This window comes from Bos javanicus, chromosome 18, assembly GCF_032452875.1.
Source record: "Bos javanicus breed banteng chromosome 18, ARS-OSU_banteng_1.0, whole genome shotgun sequence".
Taxonomy (NCBI): domain Eukaryota; kingdom Metazoa; phylum Chordata; class Mammalia; order Artiodactyla; family Bovidae; genus Bos; species Bos javanicus.
Window position 1 is genome coordinate 46124037 of NC_083885.1, and position 19549 is coordinate 46143585.

Below are 19549 nucleotides of genomic sequence, written 5' to 3' on the forward strand. Positions count from 1 at the left end.
CCCCCCCCGCCCCCACCCCCCCCATGGACATGCTGGACCCGGGTCTGGATCCCGCTGCCTCGGCCACCGCTGCTGCCGCCGCCAGGTAAGGGAGCCCGGCCGGCCCGTGCCCCCGCGCGCCCTGGTCCCGGCCCTTCGGCCTGGCGACCGGGCCGCCATGATCCCGAGCGACCGCCCGGCCCAGCTCAAAATGGAGGCCGCTAGGGAGGGGGAACCGGCACGTATACCCCCGGTCCCCGGTCCCCAAGGGGCCGCCGTCGCAGACTGGGCTGGGCGGGATGGGGGCCCTGCACCTGGACGAAGGGGCGGGGGCGCGGGCAGCCCTGATCCCCTCTTCTTCCTGTGCTTCTCGCAGTCACGACAAGGGACCCGAGGCAGAGGAGGGTGTCGAACTGCAGGAAGGTGAGTGCTCGCGGGGCCCACCAGGGCCGCGACCTGCGCCCGGGAAGGCACTGGGGGCGCCCTGGTTTGCGCCACCTCTGACCATCCCCGCGACCCTCCGACCGCAGGCGGGGACGGGCCTGGGGCGGAGGAGCAGACGGCGGTGGCCATCGCCAGCGTCCAGCAGGCGGCGTTCGGCGACCACAACATCCAGTACCAGTTCCGCACAGAGAATAATGGAGGACAGGTGAGGCTACGGGCCCGGAGCCCGGCGGGCAAGTGGAGGGCTGAGTCCCGGACGGGCGGGCAGGCGGGCGGGCTGGGAGGGGCTCGGACCTGGCCCCTGCCCGGGCCCCAGCGCGGGTCTCTCTGCTCTGCCGCCCCCTGCAGGTGACGTACCGCGTAGTCCAGGTGACTGATGGTCAGCTGGACGGCCAGGGCGACACAGCAGGCGCCGTCAGCGTCGTGTCTACGGCTGCCTTCGCAGGGGGGCAGCAGGCTGTGACCCAGGTGGGTGTGGATGGGGCCACCCAGCGCCCCGGCCCCGCTGCTGCCTCTGTGCCCCCAGGTCCCGCAGCGCCCTTCCCACTGGTAGGTGCCCAGCATCCTCTGGGGGGATGGAGAAGGGGCACTGGACACTGACTTTGTTCTTGGGGAGCGCCAAGGGGGTGGGGCACGTGGGACTAAGATGCTGCCTTCAGGCCCTCAGGTCAGATCTCTTGTTTTGCACGGTGAAACCTGGGGCAAGACCTTCGGAACATCTTTTTTTGTTTGTTTTGTGAAATGGGAATCATGGTCACAGGGCACTCTCTTAGAGTTAAAAGTGGGTCAGCTCCCCAAGTGATTGCTTAGTATCTGTCAAGTTCCAGGGCTGTGAGACACAGGGCAGAGTGGGACACAGGGGTTCCCCACTCTCTGTAGAGAATGCAGTAAACATCAAATATGGTGGCTAGGGGATGGATTGGGAAGCAAAGATGGCTAAGGGTGGCCTCTGTCCTCCTGCTCCCTAGGCTGTTATCCAAAATCCCTTCAGCAATGGTGGCAGCCCGGCTGCTGAGGCTGTCAGTGGGGAGGCCCGGTTTGCCTATTTCCCAGCGTCCAGTGTGGGAGATACCACGGCTGTGTCCGTACAGACCACAGACCAGAGCTTGCAGGCTGGAGGTAAAGGAAGGAAGGGGCCAGGGCGGAAGGCAGGGGAGGCAACAGGCCTAGCAGGGAGGGAAGCTCCCCCCCAACCCCTAGCCAGTTCTGACTCTGCCCCCAGTTTTAGTGCTAACCCCCACTTTCCCTGCAGGCCAGTTCTATGTCATGATGACGCCCCAGGACGTGCTTCAGACAGGAACGCAGAGGACAATTGCACCTCGGACACACCCCTACTCCCCGTATGTGCAGGAGACCTGGTCCCAGGAATAGGGGACGCTGGGAGGGCCTGTCGTGGGCACCCAAAAAGAGGAGGTTTTCCCGGGATGGGAACCAGGCAGTTGAATACACAGCAGGCAGTTGGTGTATTTTTTGGTCAGCTTTTGCTTTTCTAGTTTAAGTAAAGAAAATACCATTTTCTCCCTCTCTTTGTCTCTGCATATCGATTTGTCTTGCAGAGATCATTTTTAAGTCTGACTCCTTAATAAATGTTTGGACACACAGGCTGGAGGTAACATGTACCCATTTTTTTCCATACTCTTCTAGGAAAATCGACGGGACGAGAACGCCACGGGATGAGAGAAGGAGAGCTCAGCATAATGAAGGTAAGGTCAGGCAGGAGCTGCTAGGCCTCATGGGCTCAACCCCAGCTGGGTGTTTGGAGTCACAGATCAGTGGCCGGGTTATTGATCCAAGTACTCGAGAGGTGTTGGTTGAATGCTGGGAAGGCAGAAGCAGAGAGGCTACTTGTCAGCAGCAGATATAGGCAGGAGGCATGAGCTGTGGTATATTTGTCTTCCTGGCTGGTGACTCTAAAGTAATGACCAGCAGTTTAAATGGCGAGTTTCACATTCATGTGTGGATTTTCTGCTCCTCTGGGAAAGTTGGGCTGCTCTGGTGCAGCTGGACCTGCCTTCCCATGTGGCAGCTGGTTTGCTCAAGCCCCCCACCCCACTGCTTGCCTGGCTTCCAGAAGTAGCTCAGATCTGAGAGAAAGTACATCTGAAATGAAATTGCAGGCAGTCTGTGTCTCTGGCTCAGGCCGGTGCATGAACATGTCCAGGGAACACTTCCACCCAAATAGCCGTCATTTGGCAGATACTTCCTGAAGGAGGATTCTAGGCTGGGCAGTATGTGCCCTGTGCTAGGTATGGAACCTAGCGTGGAGTGTTTAGGAAACTCGGGTTGGCTCAAGGTAGTGTGTGACTGAACACTGACTGGAGGAGCAGGTGATATTTCCCCAGGGAGGTGGCCTTTGGGAGTGCCTGTCCAGCAGAGGGAAGCACAGGAAGTCAGGGTGGAGAAGGGTTGCTCCGGGGGTGCTGGTTTGGTTGTAGCAGAGGTTCCTTGTGGAGTGCTTGGGAGGGCCAAGGAGGGCCTTGAATGTCAGGGTGAGGCCTTGAGAGTCCTCACTGTGTTTGATGGGGGGTGGCTGACGCAGCTATGCTCTGAGCGGCTCGGTGAGTTCAGACCTTTACTCAGCACATATGTGCTAGGTGCCAGCCCCTGTTCTAGGCCTCAGATACACCCAGATAATGGAACAGGCACCTTGGCTCTCAGAGGGTGTTCATTCTGGTGGGAGAGACAGAAACTACACAAAGGTGCAATAAGACGTCAGGGAACGTAAGTCATGTGTCATGTGAAGGAAGATAAGGCTGGTAAGGACTTGGAGGGTTATGGTGGCAGGGAGCTTTGTGGGCCTCTCTAGAAGTGACGCTTGAGCAGGCGCCTGAATGGGCTGCCCACAAGCCTGAGGAAGAGTCCCAGACAGCGAGGGATAAGCAAGTACAAACACCCAGCCCGAGCTGGAACAGACTCGGTGTGATTGAAGAAGAGCAGAATTCAGGAAAGGAAAGAGGAAGTTGGCAGAGTCATGGGAGGACTGGCCAGGGCCAGATCACATGGGTCTTGTCACAGGCCCTCCCAGGGCCCCCACTCCTGGATCTTTGTGCTGGTTCGAGGGGAAGTCAACAGAGGGGTTGTTTATGGAGACTGGATACTAAGGGTGACGGGATGCCAGAAGCTAGGAAAATAGGAGGTGACTGCACCTGTGGGCCTCAGACAGGACAGGGCATGAGAGGGGGTCAGGGGAGGGGACAAGCTGTAGGGGAGAAGAGGCCAAGGCTGAAGAATCAGGATTTTATGATGGGGTCAGGTTCATTTAAAGGGAAGCAGTGAGCATGAGCTTGGTTTTGGGGTGTGGTGGGTTTGAGGGGTCTCCTATTGGCTCCCAGGCAGTCCCAGCTCTGCTACATACCAGTCGTGTGACCTTGGACTGGCTCTTCATCTCTGTGCCTGTTTAGTCCTGTGTACGAATGTGTTAACATGACTACCCCAGAGGCTCATAGTGAGGGTGCAGCGCGTTGAGACGTGAGCCCTCAGCTACCCCCAGGCTATTGTGCTACTTGCTAAGACCACAGCAAACAACTCTTGGAAGATGAGCCAGTCACTCTCCACCCTGCTGTCACTGTGCCTCTCACTGGGTTAATCCAGCTCCAAAGTCTTGACTCTTCCTCATCCTATAAAAGTCAGTCCTTCTCATGACCTTGCCCTTTCTGACCAGCTGCAGCCAGCCCACTTTGTCCTAACCTGCAGAACGTTTGACCCACCCTCTGCCCGGCAGCCTCCCTGTACCCTTGGCAATCTGGCTCATTTCTCTACCAAAACGGCGCCATTTAAGGTCACCCGTGATGACCTCATTGCCAAATCCACTGGCTTCCTTTCCTGCCTGCACTCCAAGCATCTGGCCCTGCCCATTCCCCTCCTCTCGGGAACGTTCCTTTCTGCTCTCCTTGCCCTAGTTCTCCTTCCGAGCCTGTTCCTGAGGGCAGGGCTTCCTGGTCACCTGGAAAGCTTGTTAATAATCACCATCTCTAGGTCGTCCTCACGAGATGCTGAATGGGTAGGTCCGAGGGTGTCTGGGAGTCTGCGCTAAAACAAGTTCCCCAGGTGACTCTTCATGATGGGTAAAGTTGGGAAGCTGGTTTGGCTGTTAGTATCTCTTGGGGTCCAGCCCCTTCTTCCAGTGGTCAGGAGAGTGAAACATCAGGCCTGGGGACGGTCAGTCTCCCCTAGTCCCTGTCTCCAGATGTTGGTGTGTGTCATTTCTCCCAGGAGAGAGTCTGCGGGCTTTCTCCAGAAAAGTATGTGACTCCAAAAAGATGAGACTGTTCCCTGATGTCTTCCCAGGGCTCCCCAACCCCGTGCACTGCCAACAGCTATCTTTCTGCTCCATCTCTCTCATGCTCCTCCGGACCCATATTTTGGGGTGCTCGTTCCAAATTTCTATTGCTGGTTGTCCTTGAAGCATCTCACACTCAACTTGTCCAAACCAGAACCTGCCGTTGTCCCTCCTTCCCAAAGCCTCCTTCTTCCAGAACAGCAAGAGGGATCCCTGTCATGATTACTCAAGCCAGACCTGAGAGCCAGGCCACTTCAACTCTGCCCTCTTTGTCCCTCACAGCCACAGGACCCGAGACACTGTGCCAAAGTGGACCTCCAATCGACCTTTTCTGCTTTTCCCTCTTTGCCGTGTTTCTTGATACCACAGGGCCCCATCTCTGGGCCGCAGGCAGATGTCTTCAGGGCCCCAAGGAAGTCAGTATACCTGGTGTAGCAGAAAGGGGAGTGGTGGTCCCCAGCAGTGACCGGGGGCCAGTGTGTCTGTCCTGCCTGAAGGGTGGTCTCACAGTGCCCGCCGTTGCTGCTGTGTCAGAATTTGGGCTCACTACTCAACCTCTGAAGAAGCCAGAAATCCAGATCTTTACGTGAAAACTGATTGCTTAGTTGCTTTTTCTATTTCTTGGTTCCTACTCATACTGTGACCAATTTATGTGTTTTGCTTAACTGGGGTTTGGTTTGCTGGGTGTCTTCCCCCAGCTTTTTAAGACGATTTTTAAACCTTTCTTTTTTCTCAATACAGGCCTTTATAGTTGCAGATTTCAGTCTTATACTGCTTTAGCGTTATCCCATTTGGACACGTTGTGTTCTCTTGTTATTCAATTTGGAATGTTTTGTTTTCCTGATTATTTTTTCACTGACCCATGGGATTATTTAGAAATGTGTTGTTTAACTTATGAATGTTTATGGGTTTTCTGGATTATCTTTTTTTTTTTTTTTGAACATTTATCTATTTGGCTGCTTTGGGCCTTTGTTGCATCATGTGGGATCTTTAGTTGCGGTGCCCAGACTCTCTAGTTGTGGCGTGAGGGCTTAGTTGCTCCACAGCATGTGGGGTCTTAGCTCCCCAAGCAGGGGTTGAACCCACCTCGCCTGGATTTGCCAGGCGGATTCTTAACCACTGGGCCACCAGGGAAGTCCCCTGGTATCTTCTTGTTACTGATTTGTAAATGAGTTTTGTTGTGATCGGAGAACATACTCTGTATATAACTTAAGTCCTTTGGAATTTATTGAGACTTTAGTTTATGGCCCTAAATACAGTCTATCTTGGTGAAAGCTTCTGTGTGTGCTTGAAAAGGCATATCTGCTGATGTGTGTGGAGTGTTCCATCAGTGGTAACTAGGTCAAGTTGGCTGACAGTGTTCAGATTTTCTGTCTTCATTTTTTTGTCTACTTGTTTTGTCAGTTACTGAGGAGTGTTGATATCTCTAGTTATATTTGTGGATTTGCCCATTTCTCCCATCAGTCCTGGCAGATTTTGCTCTAAATTGTGTTTTAAATGTTGTATGGCTACGACTTAAGCCTTCTGAAGAACAGACATGGCCTTGGTTTTGACTGGTCTTCCTCCATTTCACTTGTGCCGAAGTGGTCTCCCCAAGCCACAGGCCTGACTACATGCCAAGAAGGGCCCCAGACTCGAGGGCCTAGACCCCTCGGGGAAGAGAACACAAGGTCCAGACCCACTGACAGGGCATTCAGGGCCTTCACAACCTATTTCTGCCACCCTTTCTGATCCCCCTGCCCCAACTCCTGCGCCCACCAGAGTGTTTCCATGTCGCCTTTTCTGGGTTCGTGATGCCTGTCTGCCCACTGTCCTTCCTCTCAGAAACCAGCCCCATCTTAACGTTCTAAACCTTTCTCTGAAGAGACAGTCCACCCCACTCCACGCTGAAAGCAGTACTCCGCCCGGGCATTCCCCAGGCACTGGGCACTGTCTTCAGTTGTAACCCCCAGTCTGTGGTGTCAGTGTCTCCCATTCACGTGAATTTCACGTTGGTGCTGTGAGTGCTGGCACGACAGCGGTTGAGTCCGCCATGGACTGGCCTCGCAGAGTGCCCTGCACACAGTAGAGCAAGCAGTAAGTTTTGAAGAAGTGAATACGAGCCAGAGGCGTCCCTTACCCCCTGCCCGGCCCCCAGTGAGGAAGGGAGGAGTGGGCATGGGATGCGGCTGCAGCATGGGACCCAGGCTCAAGGATGTCAGACTGCAGGAGGGTAGCGAAGGGCAGCTGTCTGCTTGCGAGCTCCTCAGGTGGCACCTCAGAATGGATGTGGAGGCTGGGCCGGACTCTTAGCTTAGCTGCTGTTCGGGGCCACAGAGTCCCCAAAGACCGTAAGACATGACCGCCCTGACTGGGAAGGTTCACTCACCAGGGTAGTGATGGGGCACATGGCTGTGTACTCACTGACCCCAGGGCCAGGGTCAGGCGAAGCTCGATACCGGGCAGTATTCTTATCCCTGTGGTAAAGGGAGGTTGTGGGCAGCAAGAGAGGAGAATGAGGGAGGAAGCAAGTCCATGTGGGAGGGTGTTGTCACCCAGGCCAGAGTAGGGGCACTTGGAAGGACCGGTCAGCAGTGAGAGGACAAAAGCAAGTGCCAGGGGAAGACAGTCGGGTTTTCTTCTAGTGGCCAGGCACGTCCTTTGAGGGAACAGCTGGGTTGAGGGGCAATGCTGGCCTCAGGAGGAGAGGGGGTCAAGGGCAGCCTTCTGGCCCACCCCACTTTTCTCACTCGCATCCCGACCCTCTCCCCCAGTCGCCCAAGCCTGAGAAAATACTCTCCTTTACCCTCCTTTCCAAATCCCACCCACAGTCTCCCCTTCCTATAGTGACCACCTGCATCTGTCCATGGACTGCCTTGGCAGGAGGGTGAGACTGTGGGGCCAACTGGGCTTTCTTGTGTGCCCCTAGCAGTGCCTCATACTGTGCTTAGAAGGTGAGGAAAGGCTGGGACAGCTTTCTCAGTGAGCCCCAAACCAGGGGTCTCAGGCTGCAGTGCAGGCAGCCCCCAGGCAAGTCGTGACAGGCCACAGCAGAGATGCATACGAGCCCTGTCTGCAGGGGGCAGCTGCCACTCAACTCAGCAGACAGAGTGAGACAGAGCAGACAGAGTGTTATAAATCACACATCTGGACTTTCCAAGTAAAATCTGCCAGTAGCTTGTCAAACCTGGCCTTCAAGATAGGGTTCGTGGTGTTTCTGGGTGACCCAGTGCCCTGATGATGGGCCAGGCCCCTGAGAACTGCAGTGCCAGCTGGGGAAGCTGAGACTTGCTGCCGGGGCCATGGAGAAGGATTGTAAGTGGAGTGAGATGTGGTCAGACTGGGATTTTAATGATGAAGAGAAAAACAGGACTGTGGGGTCCAGAACTCGGGATACATGAGTACCGCCATGGAGAATCAAGTTCAGGGACTGTGGGGACCAGAAAGGGTCATCCGGGTCCTGTGTAAAGGGGCTCTGGCCCCTTCTTGCCTCCCAGGGACACGTGCCCACTGTGCCACAACTCCTTTTTTCAAAAGAGGCCAGTTGTTATGTGAACTTTTCTAATTTTTAAATGTTGACTCAAATTTTTCAAAACCTGCTGGGCCAACCAACAGAACAAACCCCGCAGCCCCTCAGCTGTCGATGCTGCGCTGAGGGTATATGTGGCACTTGAGGGTGGCACTTGAATTTCTCGGTTCCTATTGAGGAACCATGTGGAGCGGGCTAGAGCCAGCTGCCTGGGTTCAGGTCGGGCCCCTGCACTTGCTGGCCATGTGACCTCGGGCGGGCCCAGCTGTGCCTCGGCAGCCTCGGCTCTCGTGCCATCTGCCTCGGGAGGTAACTTGCCCGGGCATAGAGGGAGCACACTGGACACAGCCTTGTTCCTACTCTTTTCGCCGCAGTGGAGCGGAGGCGGAGGGACAAGATCAACAACTGGATCGTCCAGCTTTCAAAAATCATTCCAGATTGTAATGCAGATAATAGCAAGACGGGAGCGGTGAGTGTCCCCCTGGTCCCCCAGCCCCCTTGCAGAGAATCCGTCTTGAGTGCTGGGCGTGGGAGTTGTCTCAGGCTGAGACGACTGGTGGGCATTGGCTGCCAGGCAGTGCTCACTGATGCTCATGCCCACCACTCCCCAGAGTAAAGGAGGGATCCTGTCAAAGGCCTGCGACTACATCCGGGAGCTGCGCCAGACCAACCAGCGCATGCAGGAGACCTTCAAGGAGGCCGAGCGGCTGCAGATGGACAATGAGCTCCTGCGGCAACAGGTGAGCCACAGGGCTGGGAGGGCAGGGATGGGGGGCACCCAGGAACCCCAGGACGCGGGGAGCCAGCTCTGGCTGCTTGTCCCCCGTCGTGTCTGGCAGATCGAGGAGCTGAAGAACGAGAACGCCGTGCTCCGCGCCCAGCTGCAGCAGCACAACCTGGAGATGGTGGGCGAGAGCGCCCGGCAGTGACACCACCTACCATGCGGCGGGGGCCGCCTCCGGGCCCCCACCGTCCCCTTCCCCAGCCCTTAGCACAGAGAGGGACAGACGCCCCTCCCCCAGCTGCGTTTTTTATAGTAGATTTTTAACAAAAAAATGGGGAGAAATAATGCATTTCTGTGGATAAGCGCCCACCGCCCTCCTCAACTTGGAAACCATATCCCCTCCCCCATTTGTCTGTCTCCCTTCTCCCGGCCCCCACTCAACCCGGCACTTCTGGTGGTCTCACCTGGAGGCCAGAGGGAGGAGGACAGAGCCCCTGCCACACCCCGCTGCCTCCTCGGACTCCCGAGGTACTGAGACCAGGGTGCTTATGGGGAGGAGGGGGTCCTGCGGGGGGCCTGGACCCAAGCAGGGAGGCCACGTCCCACCCCACCTCTTGTTTCTGGAACCCTGCTCCCCTCTGGGTGTGTGAGTGTGTTCTAATTTTCTTTATGGAAAAAATGGACAAAAAAAATAGAGAGAGAGAGGTATTTAACTGCAATAAACTGGCCCCATGTGGCCCCGCCTTGTCTGTCTGTGTATTTGTCCATCTCAGATGTGGGGAGGGGGTCTGGGGTCTATGCAGGGCTCCCGGGGACAGGACCTCGCTCTTCTGTTCGTGGCTGAGTACCAGTCCCGGCCATCCCGCGCCGCCCGGTACCCAGTCTGTTGGTTGTACAGATGGAGGAATTAAGGGATGAATAGTGTCTTTGAGGCCCCAGGTGGTGCATATGTGGTGTGGGGGGCAGGGGGAGCCAGGGTCAAGGATATGCCACATGTTTTTGGAGGAGAGGCTGGGGTCTTTCATGTCACTAGTTCCTAAAAACAGGACTATCTCCTGACTCTGCCCTTCTGGGCTAACGCCCTCCCCTCTGCACTAGCCAATGGTGGGGCCTGGCCTTGAGCCCCCCACCCTCAGGGAGGGCAGATGGCCAGGAAGCCAGGCTTGGCCCGTCAGCCTGTCGCCTCGCACCGCGACTCTGGCGCCTGTGCTGTGACCCCTGCCCCTGGTTGATGATGAAACCTGGCCTGAGCTGAGATGATGCAGTGATGCCTGGGGGGTGCTGCTGTGTCTCCCTGTGGGTGAGCATGCAGCCCCCATGCAACTCCAGCCACTCCCAGAATCTAGGTCTGGTCACCTTGCTGAGCTCGCCACCCCGCACCCATCCCAGATATCCCCGGCTGCTTTCTTCCTTCCCTCTGAGAGCCCTGTCTCCTGTCCTGGCCATTTCTCTTTTGGAGAGTGAGGCTGTGTGCAGCTGGGGGAGCCTAACAGATGGCAGGAAACTTACTTCCCAGGGTCCCGTGTTTTCATGCTTTGCGAGTGGGCCTTGGCAGCAGTTCAGGGCCAGGAAGAAGAGTTCATTCCTTGGCAGCACCATCCCCAGGCTTGTAGGGTTGTCACTGGGTGACCCGGGAGTGAGAGAGAGAAGACAGCCAAGGACCTATCTCTGAAGTCACGATCTGCTGTTCCCCTGGGCCGTGAGCACCCTAAGATGGTTCAGGTCATACGTGGCAATGAGATTGCCACAGCCAGGCATCCTTGGTTCAGCTCCTCTTCCATCGTATGCAGGAAGCCAGCCCTCCAAAGAAAAGCCTGATTTGTAGTGTTTGCCAATGTCTGTGGTGTAAGTACACCCACCAGTGGGGGTTTCAAGGTGCCAACATGATGTTCCCGACTGGAGTTGGGATGCACACAGTGTGCTCATTGAGCCAGTACAAGCGTGGTCTAGCAGACCCACCATGCCCTCCTGTGTTTTCTGGAAGCAGGAAAGCCTGGTGCTGAGGACACAGGACCCAGGCTGGAGGCCCAGCTCTGCCTCTGGATGACCAAGCTTTGGCAGTGTCTTAAATCTTTGCCTTCAGCTCCTCTCCCTAAACAGTGAAAAAGATGAGTCTCTGGACCTCCCTGATGGGAGTCCAGTGGTTAAGAATCCAACTGCCAATGCAGGGGACGTGGGTTTGATCCCCAGTCTGGGAAGAGTCCACAAGCCACGGGGTGACTTAGCCCATGCTCCATGACTACTGAGCCTGTGCGCTGCAACTACGGAAGCGCACACACTCCAGAGCCCCTGCTGTGTGACAAGAGAAGCCACCGCAACGAGAAGCCCAGGCACCGCAAGGAAGAGTAGCCCGTGTGCAGCAATGAAAGACCCCAGGGCAGCCATAAATAAATAATAAATCTTTAGTTAAAAAGTCTTAGGTGGGCATGGTGGGCTCCTCTCCCAGGAGCAGGGTTTGGGAAGCCGGGGGGTCGGTGGCTGAGAAGGCAGCTAGGGCCCTGAAAGCAGAACAGAGCCCAGGATGGGGCAGGCAGGAGCTGCTCAGAGGCAAGGTCGCACGGGCTGAGTTAACACAGAAATGAGTCAGTGTATCTGTTGGTTTGTGAGGTGCAGTCATCGGGTGTTCGCTGTTACCGTCACCACTGTCCTTTTTGGCCAAAACTTCACAGGAACATTTCCCAGATCCACAGGGCCACGTCTTAAGGTTCTGACCCTTGAGAAACCCCACACGTGTGCTGGGGGCTCCTGTGGACATGAGCTCCTGCACATGGGCATCACGGTGTTCCCTCCCAGGAGCCAACCTCAATCCAGTGCCACTGTGGTTTACTGAGTGCCTGCTCTGCATTAAGTCCTATCCTAGAGAGTGGTGACCAAGCTGTGAACAAGGTAGTTGACAGAAGAATATTCTCATGGAGCTGACATCCTGGTCAGGGAATTAGTGAACTTAAAAACAAGGAAACACTTGTGTTTAGGAAATGCTGTTGATGAATAACATAAAAGATGGTGGGAGAGTGATGAGGCACCCGGGAAGTGACAGCCATACTGCTTATGAATGACGAGGTCAGGAACCGTGTGAGGTGGAAGAAACCTTACTCCTGCTCTTCGATCCGTTCTACTGCAGGGGCAAAAGAGGGAATGTTTTTCCTGAAATCAACAAGGTGATGTCATGTCAGGGAAAGTGTCTCCCAGGTGGCTGACTAGAGGCGTGTGTCCGTGGTCATGTCTGCCCCACCTCCTGGACACACCTCTGTCGGCTGAGGGTGACACAACCCTGTTCCCTGTCACCTCTGTTCCCGCTTATCTCTCCCGCCTTTTCGGCGCCACCACCTTCTTGGAAATGAGTCGGGCCAAAGGGGAGAGGGCTTCGCATCCCCGCCTCCCCCAGGAGGACCCATAAAAGCAACTGTAACTGGGCTCCCAGACACCAGAGCAGGTCCTAGACCTAACGGCAGGACGGCCAGACAGACGGCACAATGGCACTGAACACACAGATCCGGGCCACCTGCCTTCTGCTCCTTGTCCTGCTCAGCCTGACCAGCGGCTCCGTTCTCCCTCCCCAGGTGAGAGCCCACAGGGCCTGGGGCCCCGGAGGGCAGCCGGAATCGCTACGGCCCCTGGGAGACGACTGCGGAGGGCAGAGGAAGACCCCCAGCATGCGGGCAGAGCTCAGGGCAAGGGAAGGGGGGACAGACAGCTGTTCAGAGCACAGAGATGGGGTACTAAGCGGCAGGGTCTGGGAACCCTGATCTAATTCCACAGTGATTTACTGAGTGCCTGCTCAGCAGTAAGTCCTGTTCTAGACAGCGGTGACCAAGCTGTAATAGTCTCATGGAGCTTGAATATTCTCATGAATATTCTCATAATCCAGGGCAGGAAACCAGCCAATGAACTTAAAACAAGGAAATACTTGTGTTTAGGAAATGCTATTCCATGAATAACATAAAAGATGGTGGGAGAGTAATGGTGGGGGTTGGCTATTTTGTGAGAAAATGTTATTTGACCTATTTGGGAGGATAAGAGAAGGGGGCAGCCAGCAGAGACCGAGGTGGGGGCAAGCACCGTGGACCCGAGGAGCAGAGGGCTGGGTGAGTGAAGGAGATGGTAATTGGGGATGAGACCAAGGGGTGGCCGTGCCAAGTCTTATAAGCAAGTGCAGAGGAAGCCCTGCAGGCTTGGGAAAAGGAGAAAGCTGAGATCTGACTGATAACACGTGGGGAATGGGTTGTGAGGGGCAAGATACAGGGTGGGGACAGGCCTCCAGGCCATGGAGGGTCCTATAGAAGAGTGAGCAGCTGCAGAGAGGGGAGGAGACAGATCTGGGATGTTTGCAGACAGGAGAACCGCCTGTGGGAAGGAGAGGAAAGGTCCGAACGAGAGGCCACTCCTGGGACTCCAGCTGGGCCAGGAGATGCCAACCCCTGGGGAGTCACTGCTCCGGGGAGCTAGACTGAGAGCTCTGCCAGTGCCCTGCCATCCTCAGTACCCCCTTTTGCTTTTCACAGACACGACAGCTCACAGACCTCCAAACCAAGGACACAGCTGGAGCGGCAGCTGGCTTGACGGTGAGAGCCCCTGGGACTCCCCTCTGAGCCTCGCCCGCCTTCCCGTGCCTGCGGCCCCTACGCCCAGCTCACTGCCCTTCCTTCCCACAGCCCGTGCTCCAGAGACGGAGACGAGACACCCACTTTCCCATCTGCATCTTCTGCTGTGGCTGCTGTCGTAAAGGCACGTGTGGGATGTGCTGCAGGACATAGACCACCCCCCCAAACCCCCGCCCTCCGTGCCCTCCTCCCTTATTTATTCCTGCTGCCCTCCAACACTCGATGAATAGTCTTGAAATAAAATGGCTGGTTCCAGCTCCTGTTTTCCAAACCAGAGTCTCTGTTGTCTTTGCTCCCTGCCCAGGTCTAGGCCAGAGGCTTGTCTTGGGCCCTGTCTCGGAGGGCCAGTCCTCCTCGGTGGGGTGTGCAGGGTCTGTGTGTATTGGGAGGTCGCAAGGAAGCTTGGTGAAGGATATGTTTTCTCTTCTTCCCCTACTTCAAAAGACCTTGAATTTACTTTGCAACAGCAGGGAGTGAAAGTTCAAGTTTCCTCTTTGGAATCTTCTTAAAAACGGGTAAATTCAGATCCCTAGCAAGGGTTCTCAGAGCAAGATCTGGGGACTCCTCCAGGGCCCCACAAAGTGGAGACAACTAAAGATGCTACCTATCTTTCTCACACTCATTCTCTTGAGAAGAGACTGTGGAGCTCTCCAGAGGCTCCATGACATGTGTTGATCTTATCCTTCTGACAGCTAGCTGATGGTGTGCTCTGTGTCTTGTGCTTTAAAAATGTCCCAGTTTTGGGACGTCCCTGGTGATACAGTGGTTAAGAGTCTGCCCGCCAATCTGGGAGTCTCGGGCTCGATCCTTACTACAGGAACTGGGATCCCACATGCTGTGGGGCAACTAAGCCCAGGCTCCACAAGAAGAGAAGCCACGGCAATGAGAAGCCTGCACATCACAGCTACAGAGTAGCCCCCGCTGGCTGCAAGAAGAGAAAGCTCACTCGTAGCAACGAAGAACCAGTGCAGCCAAAAAAATAATAAAAGATAAAAAATACCTAGTTTCAATTTCTAATAGATAAAGCAACTATAGCGATGACTCACTAGAACAAAAGGTTTTTGAAGTTCTCAACAAGTTTTCAGAGTATAAAGGGGTCCTGAGACCAAAAAGTTTGAGAAGCACTGTCCTTCAGGGAGCAGACAGGTGCAGTAAATGAGTGAGGCCTGACGGATTTGTTTCACAGGAGCGTCTTCAGTTGTATGCTCTCAGCTAGGACACGCTTGGCCTAGGACCCATAGGACAATACCATTCACCTCCACAGGGCTTGAATTTCCTCCCTTTCTTCTTGAAAACTGCATTCCTCTCAATTTATGTGATTTGCCCACTTTTGATAGAAGAGGAGATGCAAGATGCATTTCATTATCATCTTAGCCCGTGAGAGCACATCGGCGCTAGCACGATGATAAAGGGCCTCAGCCACTTGGCCTCAGAGTCGTGTAAAGATAGGGACTGGGGAGGCTGGGGGCCCCCTTCAACGAGGGCTGCCAGGCAGGGCTGCCGCACCCACTGGCAGGCCAAACATCACTAGAGCTACTTTTCAAAAGAAGGTGGCGATCCTTATTTTTATGTGAAATTTCCTGATTCCTAAAATCTTGGCAACTGATGAAAGGAATCCAATTTTTTAAAAATCAACACTCTGGGAGCCAAACTAAACCCAGCTGGGAGCCAGATTGGTTCTGCACACCATCAGCTTCTGCCTTGGAAGCCACAAGAGGCTCGTCGTCTGCCAGAAGTTTTCCTAAACAGAGATGGAAGGACAGGGAGAGGAAGAGCTGTGTGGGGAGCTTGGCCGCACCTCTCAGCTGTGGGATTTCTGAGGCGTCCTCGCCCCACTGTGAAACCCCACCTCCTCATCTGTAAAAGGAGAGAAGCTTCTAGAGTCCTCAATTCTTTGGACTGTCATGATGCTCAGCAACAGAAGAGTGTGAAGCGGTTTTGGAAACCGTCCAATGCCTCATCAACGGGAAGGATTCGTACTGACAGGAGGTGGAGGCCTCTCAGACTCTCCTCATAAATAAATACCCCGGAGGTGTGAAACTCGAAATTGCTGATTGCATTTGATGACACCAGAGCTTTTTGAAAGAATATTTATTTTTATTTATTTATTTGGCTGCACTGGGTGTTAATTGTGATATGCGGAATCTTTGTTGCAGCATGTGGGATCTAGCTCCCTGACCAGGAAGTGAACCTGGGCCCCCTGTATCGGGAGCAAAGAGTCTTAGCCACTGGACCACCAGGGTCATCCCCACACCAGTGCTCTTCTCTCAGCTTAGCCAGTCCTCCAGGTGGTCCTAGTGATGGGAAGCAGAGGTACCCAAACATCAGTGTGCACCCGAATCTCCCAGAAGGCCTAGTGAAAGGCAGACTTGGCAAGTCCAGGGTGGGGCCCTGGAATGAGCATTTCTAACAAGCTCCCAGCTGATACCGCTGCTGCTGGCCTGGGGGCCACACTTCGAAGACTCCTGTTGTTGGCTGACGGCAGAGAGCGCCTCTGGGTTAGACTAAGCACCTGCTCCCAGTCAAGAGCACGTGGACCAAGGGGGTGCAAGGGCTTGATTCTGTCCTAAGATGAGTTTTGCTCAGTCTGTACAGTGTTTTAGGTAAAAATTGGGCAAATACCTAAAGACTGAGATATTTCACATAGAAATCTGAACTCTTGCTGTTACAGACTGAACTAGGTCCGTCTGAAATTTATATGCTGGGGTTTCCCTGGCAGGGCTTTCCTGGTAGCTCAGATGATACAGAGAATCTGCCTGCCATGCGGGAGACCTGGGTTCAATCTCTGGGTTGGGAAGATCCCCTGGAGAAGGGAATGGCTACCCACTCCAGTATTCTGGCCTGGAGAATTCCATGGACTGTATAGTCCATGGGGTCGCAAAGAGTCGGACACGACTGAGTGACTTTCACTCTTTGGCAGTCTGGTAGTTAGAACTCAATTCAGTGCTTTCACTGCTGGGGCCTGGGTTCAACCCTTGGTTGGGAAACTAAGATCTTGCAAGCCATGTGGCCAATAAATAAATTAATTAATTAAATGTAAATGTTGGCATCTTAACCCCCAATGCAATTCTGTGACCTTGTTTGGTGATAAGGTCTCTCTTTTTTTTTTTTTTTCTTTTGATTGCTTGGCTCAATATGTGGGGTCTTAGTTCCTGCACCAGGGATAAATCTTAATCACTAGACCATCAGGGATGTCCTTTGATAGAGTCTTTACAAGGATAATCACATTAAAATGAGGTCATTAGGTGGGTCCTAATCCAGTAGCTTTGTTGTGCTAATAAAAAGTGGAAATTTGGACACAGAGACCCACATATAGGAGAACACCACGTGGATGTGGAGACCTCTAGTCTCCAGCATCATGAGACAATTTGTTGCTGTTGTTCAGTGCTAAGTCGTGTCTGATTCTGGCTTCCCTCTCCTTCACTATCTTCTGGAGTTTGCTCAAACTCATGTCCACTGAGTCAGTGATGCCATCCAATCATCTCATCCTCTGTTATCCCCTTCTCATCCTGCCCAATCTTTCCCAGCATCAGGGTCTTTTCCAGTGAGATGGCTCTTTAGCATCAATGGCCAAAGTATTGGAGCTTCAGCATCAGTCCTTCCAATGAACACCCAGGACTGATCTTCTTTAGGATGGACTGGTTGGATCTCCTTGCAGTCCAAGGGACTCTCAAGAGTCTTCTCCAACACACAGTTCAAAAGCATCAGTCTTTTGGCGCTTAGCCTTCTTTATGGTCCAACTCTCACATCCGTACATGACTACTGGTGAAACCATAGCCATGAGACAATAAACTCTATTTTTTAAGCCACCTGATTTATGAGGCTTTGTCACAATCACCCTAGCAAACCTGCCTTTCCTGGAAAGACCTGGTGATTGGGCAGCACTGGTAGATGGATCTGAGTGGCACCTCACCTTTCTGCGGGCACAGGCTCTCAGGTCCCTGAGTCCTCCAGTGGGCTGGGGACCCGGGTGCAGATCTCAGCAATAGCACCCCCTGTGGGACACACTCACCTGTGCAGCCCGCCCCCAGGGACAGCCTTCGGTTCACCCCCAGAGAGATGGTGGACCCCTCAAACTAGACACACAACTCCAACGCGGCTGGTGTTGATGTGGAAGGCTGTGACATCTGAGTCCTCCAAGATCTCTGTGTCCTCCCCCAAAGCCCACGCACCAGGTCCCTCTCTTCTCTGGGACCCAGGCGTACAGGCCCCACCCCAATCTCAATGGGCCTTTGTCCCTGCCTGGGAAAGGCACGGGCAGAGTCTGACATCATGAAGCCTGAGGTGGGGGTGGGACTCCTCATCCCCCCCCCCCCCCCCCCCCCTCTGCCCGCCCCCCCCTCTGCCCGCCCCTAGGCTTCTCTGACTCCTCACTCCCCAGTCTGGGGATTTCCCCGCCTCGACCCATCCCTGTGCCTCAGGGCGGGGTTCTCCCTTGGGAGAAAGGGCCCTCTCTCCCTCCCTTCCTCCCCACTGCTCTGGCCTGAAGGACAGAAGATGCCCTAGTGTGGCTGAGCAGCTCACGATCAAGCCACTACTACGAGGAGGCTGAGATGACAGAGGATGAGATGATTGGATGGCATCACAGACTCACTGGACATGAGTTTGGGTAAACTCCAGGAGTCGATGATGAACAGGGAGGACTGGCGTGCTGCAGTCCATGGGGTATCAAAGAGTCAGACATGACTGAGTAACTGAACTGAACTGAACACTTAGTCACACCACCACCAGGCAAAGGTTATGACTGGGCCTGGGGCAGCAGGAGGATCACCATAGAATCTGCACACAGAGGGTCCCCACCCAGCTCAGAGAGTCAGCACAGCCCGGGTTGGGCACCCTCGTGCACCAGGCACTGTGCTAGGGAACACGGGGGTGAACAAGACAGACAGACAGGCGGACAGACGGAAGCCTGAGCTCAGATACCAGTGGGGAAGCAGCTCACTGAAGGTGCAGGTGGGCAAACGAGGTGCTGAGGGCCATGGAAGGACCGGGCAGTATTTAAATATTTTATTTATGGTTGTGCTGGGTCTTCACTGCTGCTCGCGGGCTTTCTCTACTTGAGGTGAGTGGGGGCTACTCTTCATTGTGGAATGAGGGCTTCTCCTTGCCAGTGGCTTCTCTTATTGCAGGCTCTAGAACACAAGCTCAGTAGTTGTGGTACAAGGATGTGGGTGCTCCGTGACGTGTGGGATCTTCCTGGACCAGAGATCGAACCCATGTTTCCTGTGTTGGCAAGCAGATTCTTTTCCACTAAGTCATGAGGGAAGCCCCTGGGGCAGCTTTTAAACAGCGGGGCTCGGCTTGGCGGAGAGGGGCTGGTCAGCAGCAGATCAGGAAGTGGAATGGGGCAGGGGAGTTTCCAGGAGGAAGGAACAGTGCCAAGGCCTCCAGTGAGGGTATGTGAGGAACACACTCGTGCACCCACTCTGTGGTTAGGAAGTTTAACTCAGGAGTCCGTCTGCCCGCAGGGTAGATTGGGAGGAAGCAAAGCCCTGTCCTCCTGAAGGTCATGTTCTCATGGGAGGAAACAGTTAACACATAAAGTCATTTCCAATGGCAAGAAGAGCCTGGAAGAGAATAGACCAGGGTGTGGGCACCAAAGACGACACCCTCTAGGGAGGATGGAGGGGACTAAAGCCAAGAGCGAGCTCTAGAGCCTGCCTCCTTCTGGTCACACTGGCCTCTGTGGCCTCCCGGGCCTAAGGTTATTACTAGCATTGCCACCAAGATTCCCCAGAAGCTGAGGACAACACGTTCTGCCTCTCAGCCTGAGACTTCCAGATATGTTAGAGACGCACCCCCACCCTCCTCCCAGGGACCCAGAACTAGGGTGCGCAGGGATGGAGTGGGGAACGAGTGAGGCAGCCACCCCCAGCCCCTCCAGGAAGGAGCTCGTGGAACCCAGGCATCAGGCCGCCCAGTTCGCTCTGTGGTGACAAGGGCCCTTTGTGCCCCCCTCCCCCGGGGGCAGGGAGGAGCTGGGCCCTGGAGGCAGGCGGCCCCTGGCACCCGGG

At 54.7% G+C, this 19549-nt stretch overlaps 2 protein-coding genes across 3 annotated transcripts; both read left to right on the forward strand.

Moving 5' to 3' along the window:
- USF2 (upstream transcription factor 2, c-fos interacting) lies at positions 1–9683 on the forward strand. 2 transcript variants are annotated; one of them, XM_061387985.1, is made up of 10 exons: positions 1–85; positions 356–402; positions 510–628; positions 772–972; positions 1392–1542; positions 1676–1763; positions 2068–2126; positions 8585–8679; positions 8822–8950; positions 9050–9683. In XM_061387985.1, exons 1-10 carry the CDS (start codon positions 24–26, stop codon positions 9137–9139), a joined length of 1041 nt encoding a protein of 346 aa, XP_061243969.1. In that variant the 5' UTR covers positions 1–23; the 3' UTR covers positions 9140–9683. The 2 variants fall into 2 exon arrangements, with proteins under 2 accessions (XP_061243969.1, XP_061243970.1); XM_061387986.1 differs by having other exon boundaries at positions 772–891.
- Positions 9684–11366: 1683 nt separating this feature from the next.
- On the forward strand, positions 11367–13806 carry HAMP (hepcidin antimicrobial peptide). The gene is made up of 3 exons (XM_061387989.1): positions 11367–12494; positions 13437–13496; positions 13587–13806. Exons 1-3 carry the CDS (start codon positions 12408–12410, stop codon positions 13686–13688), a joined length of 249 nt encoding a protein of 82 aa, XP_061243973.1. The 5' UTR covers positions 11367–12407; the 3' UTR covers positions 13689–13806.
- The last annotated feature ends 5743 nt before the right edge of the window (positions 13807–19549 follow it).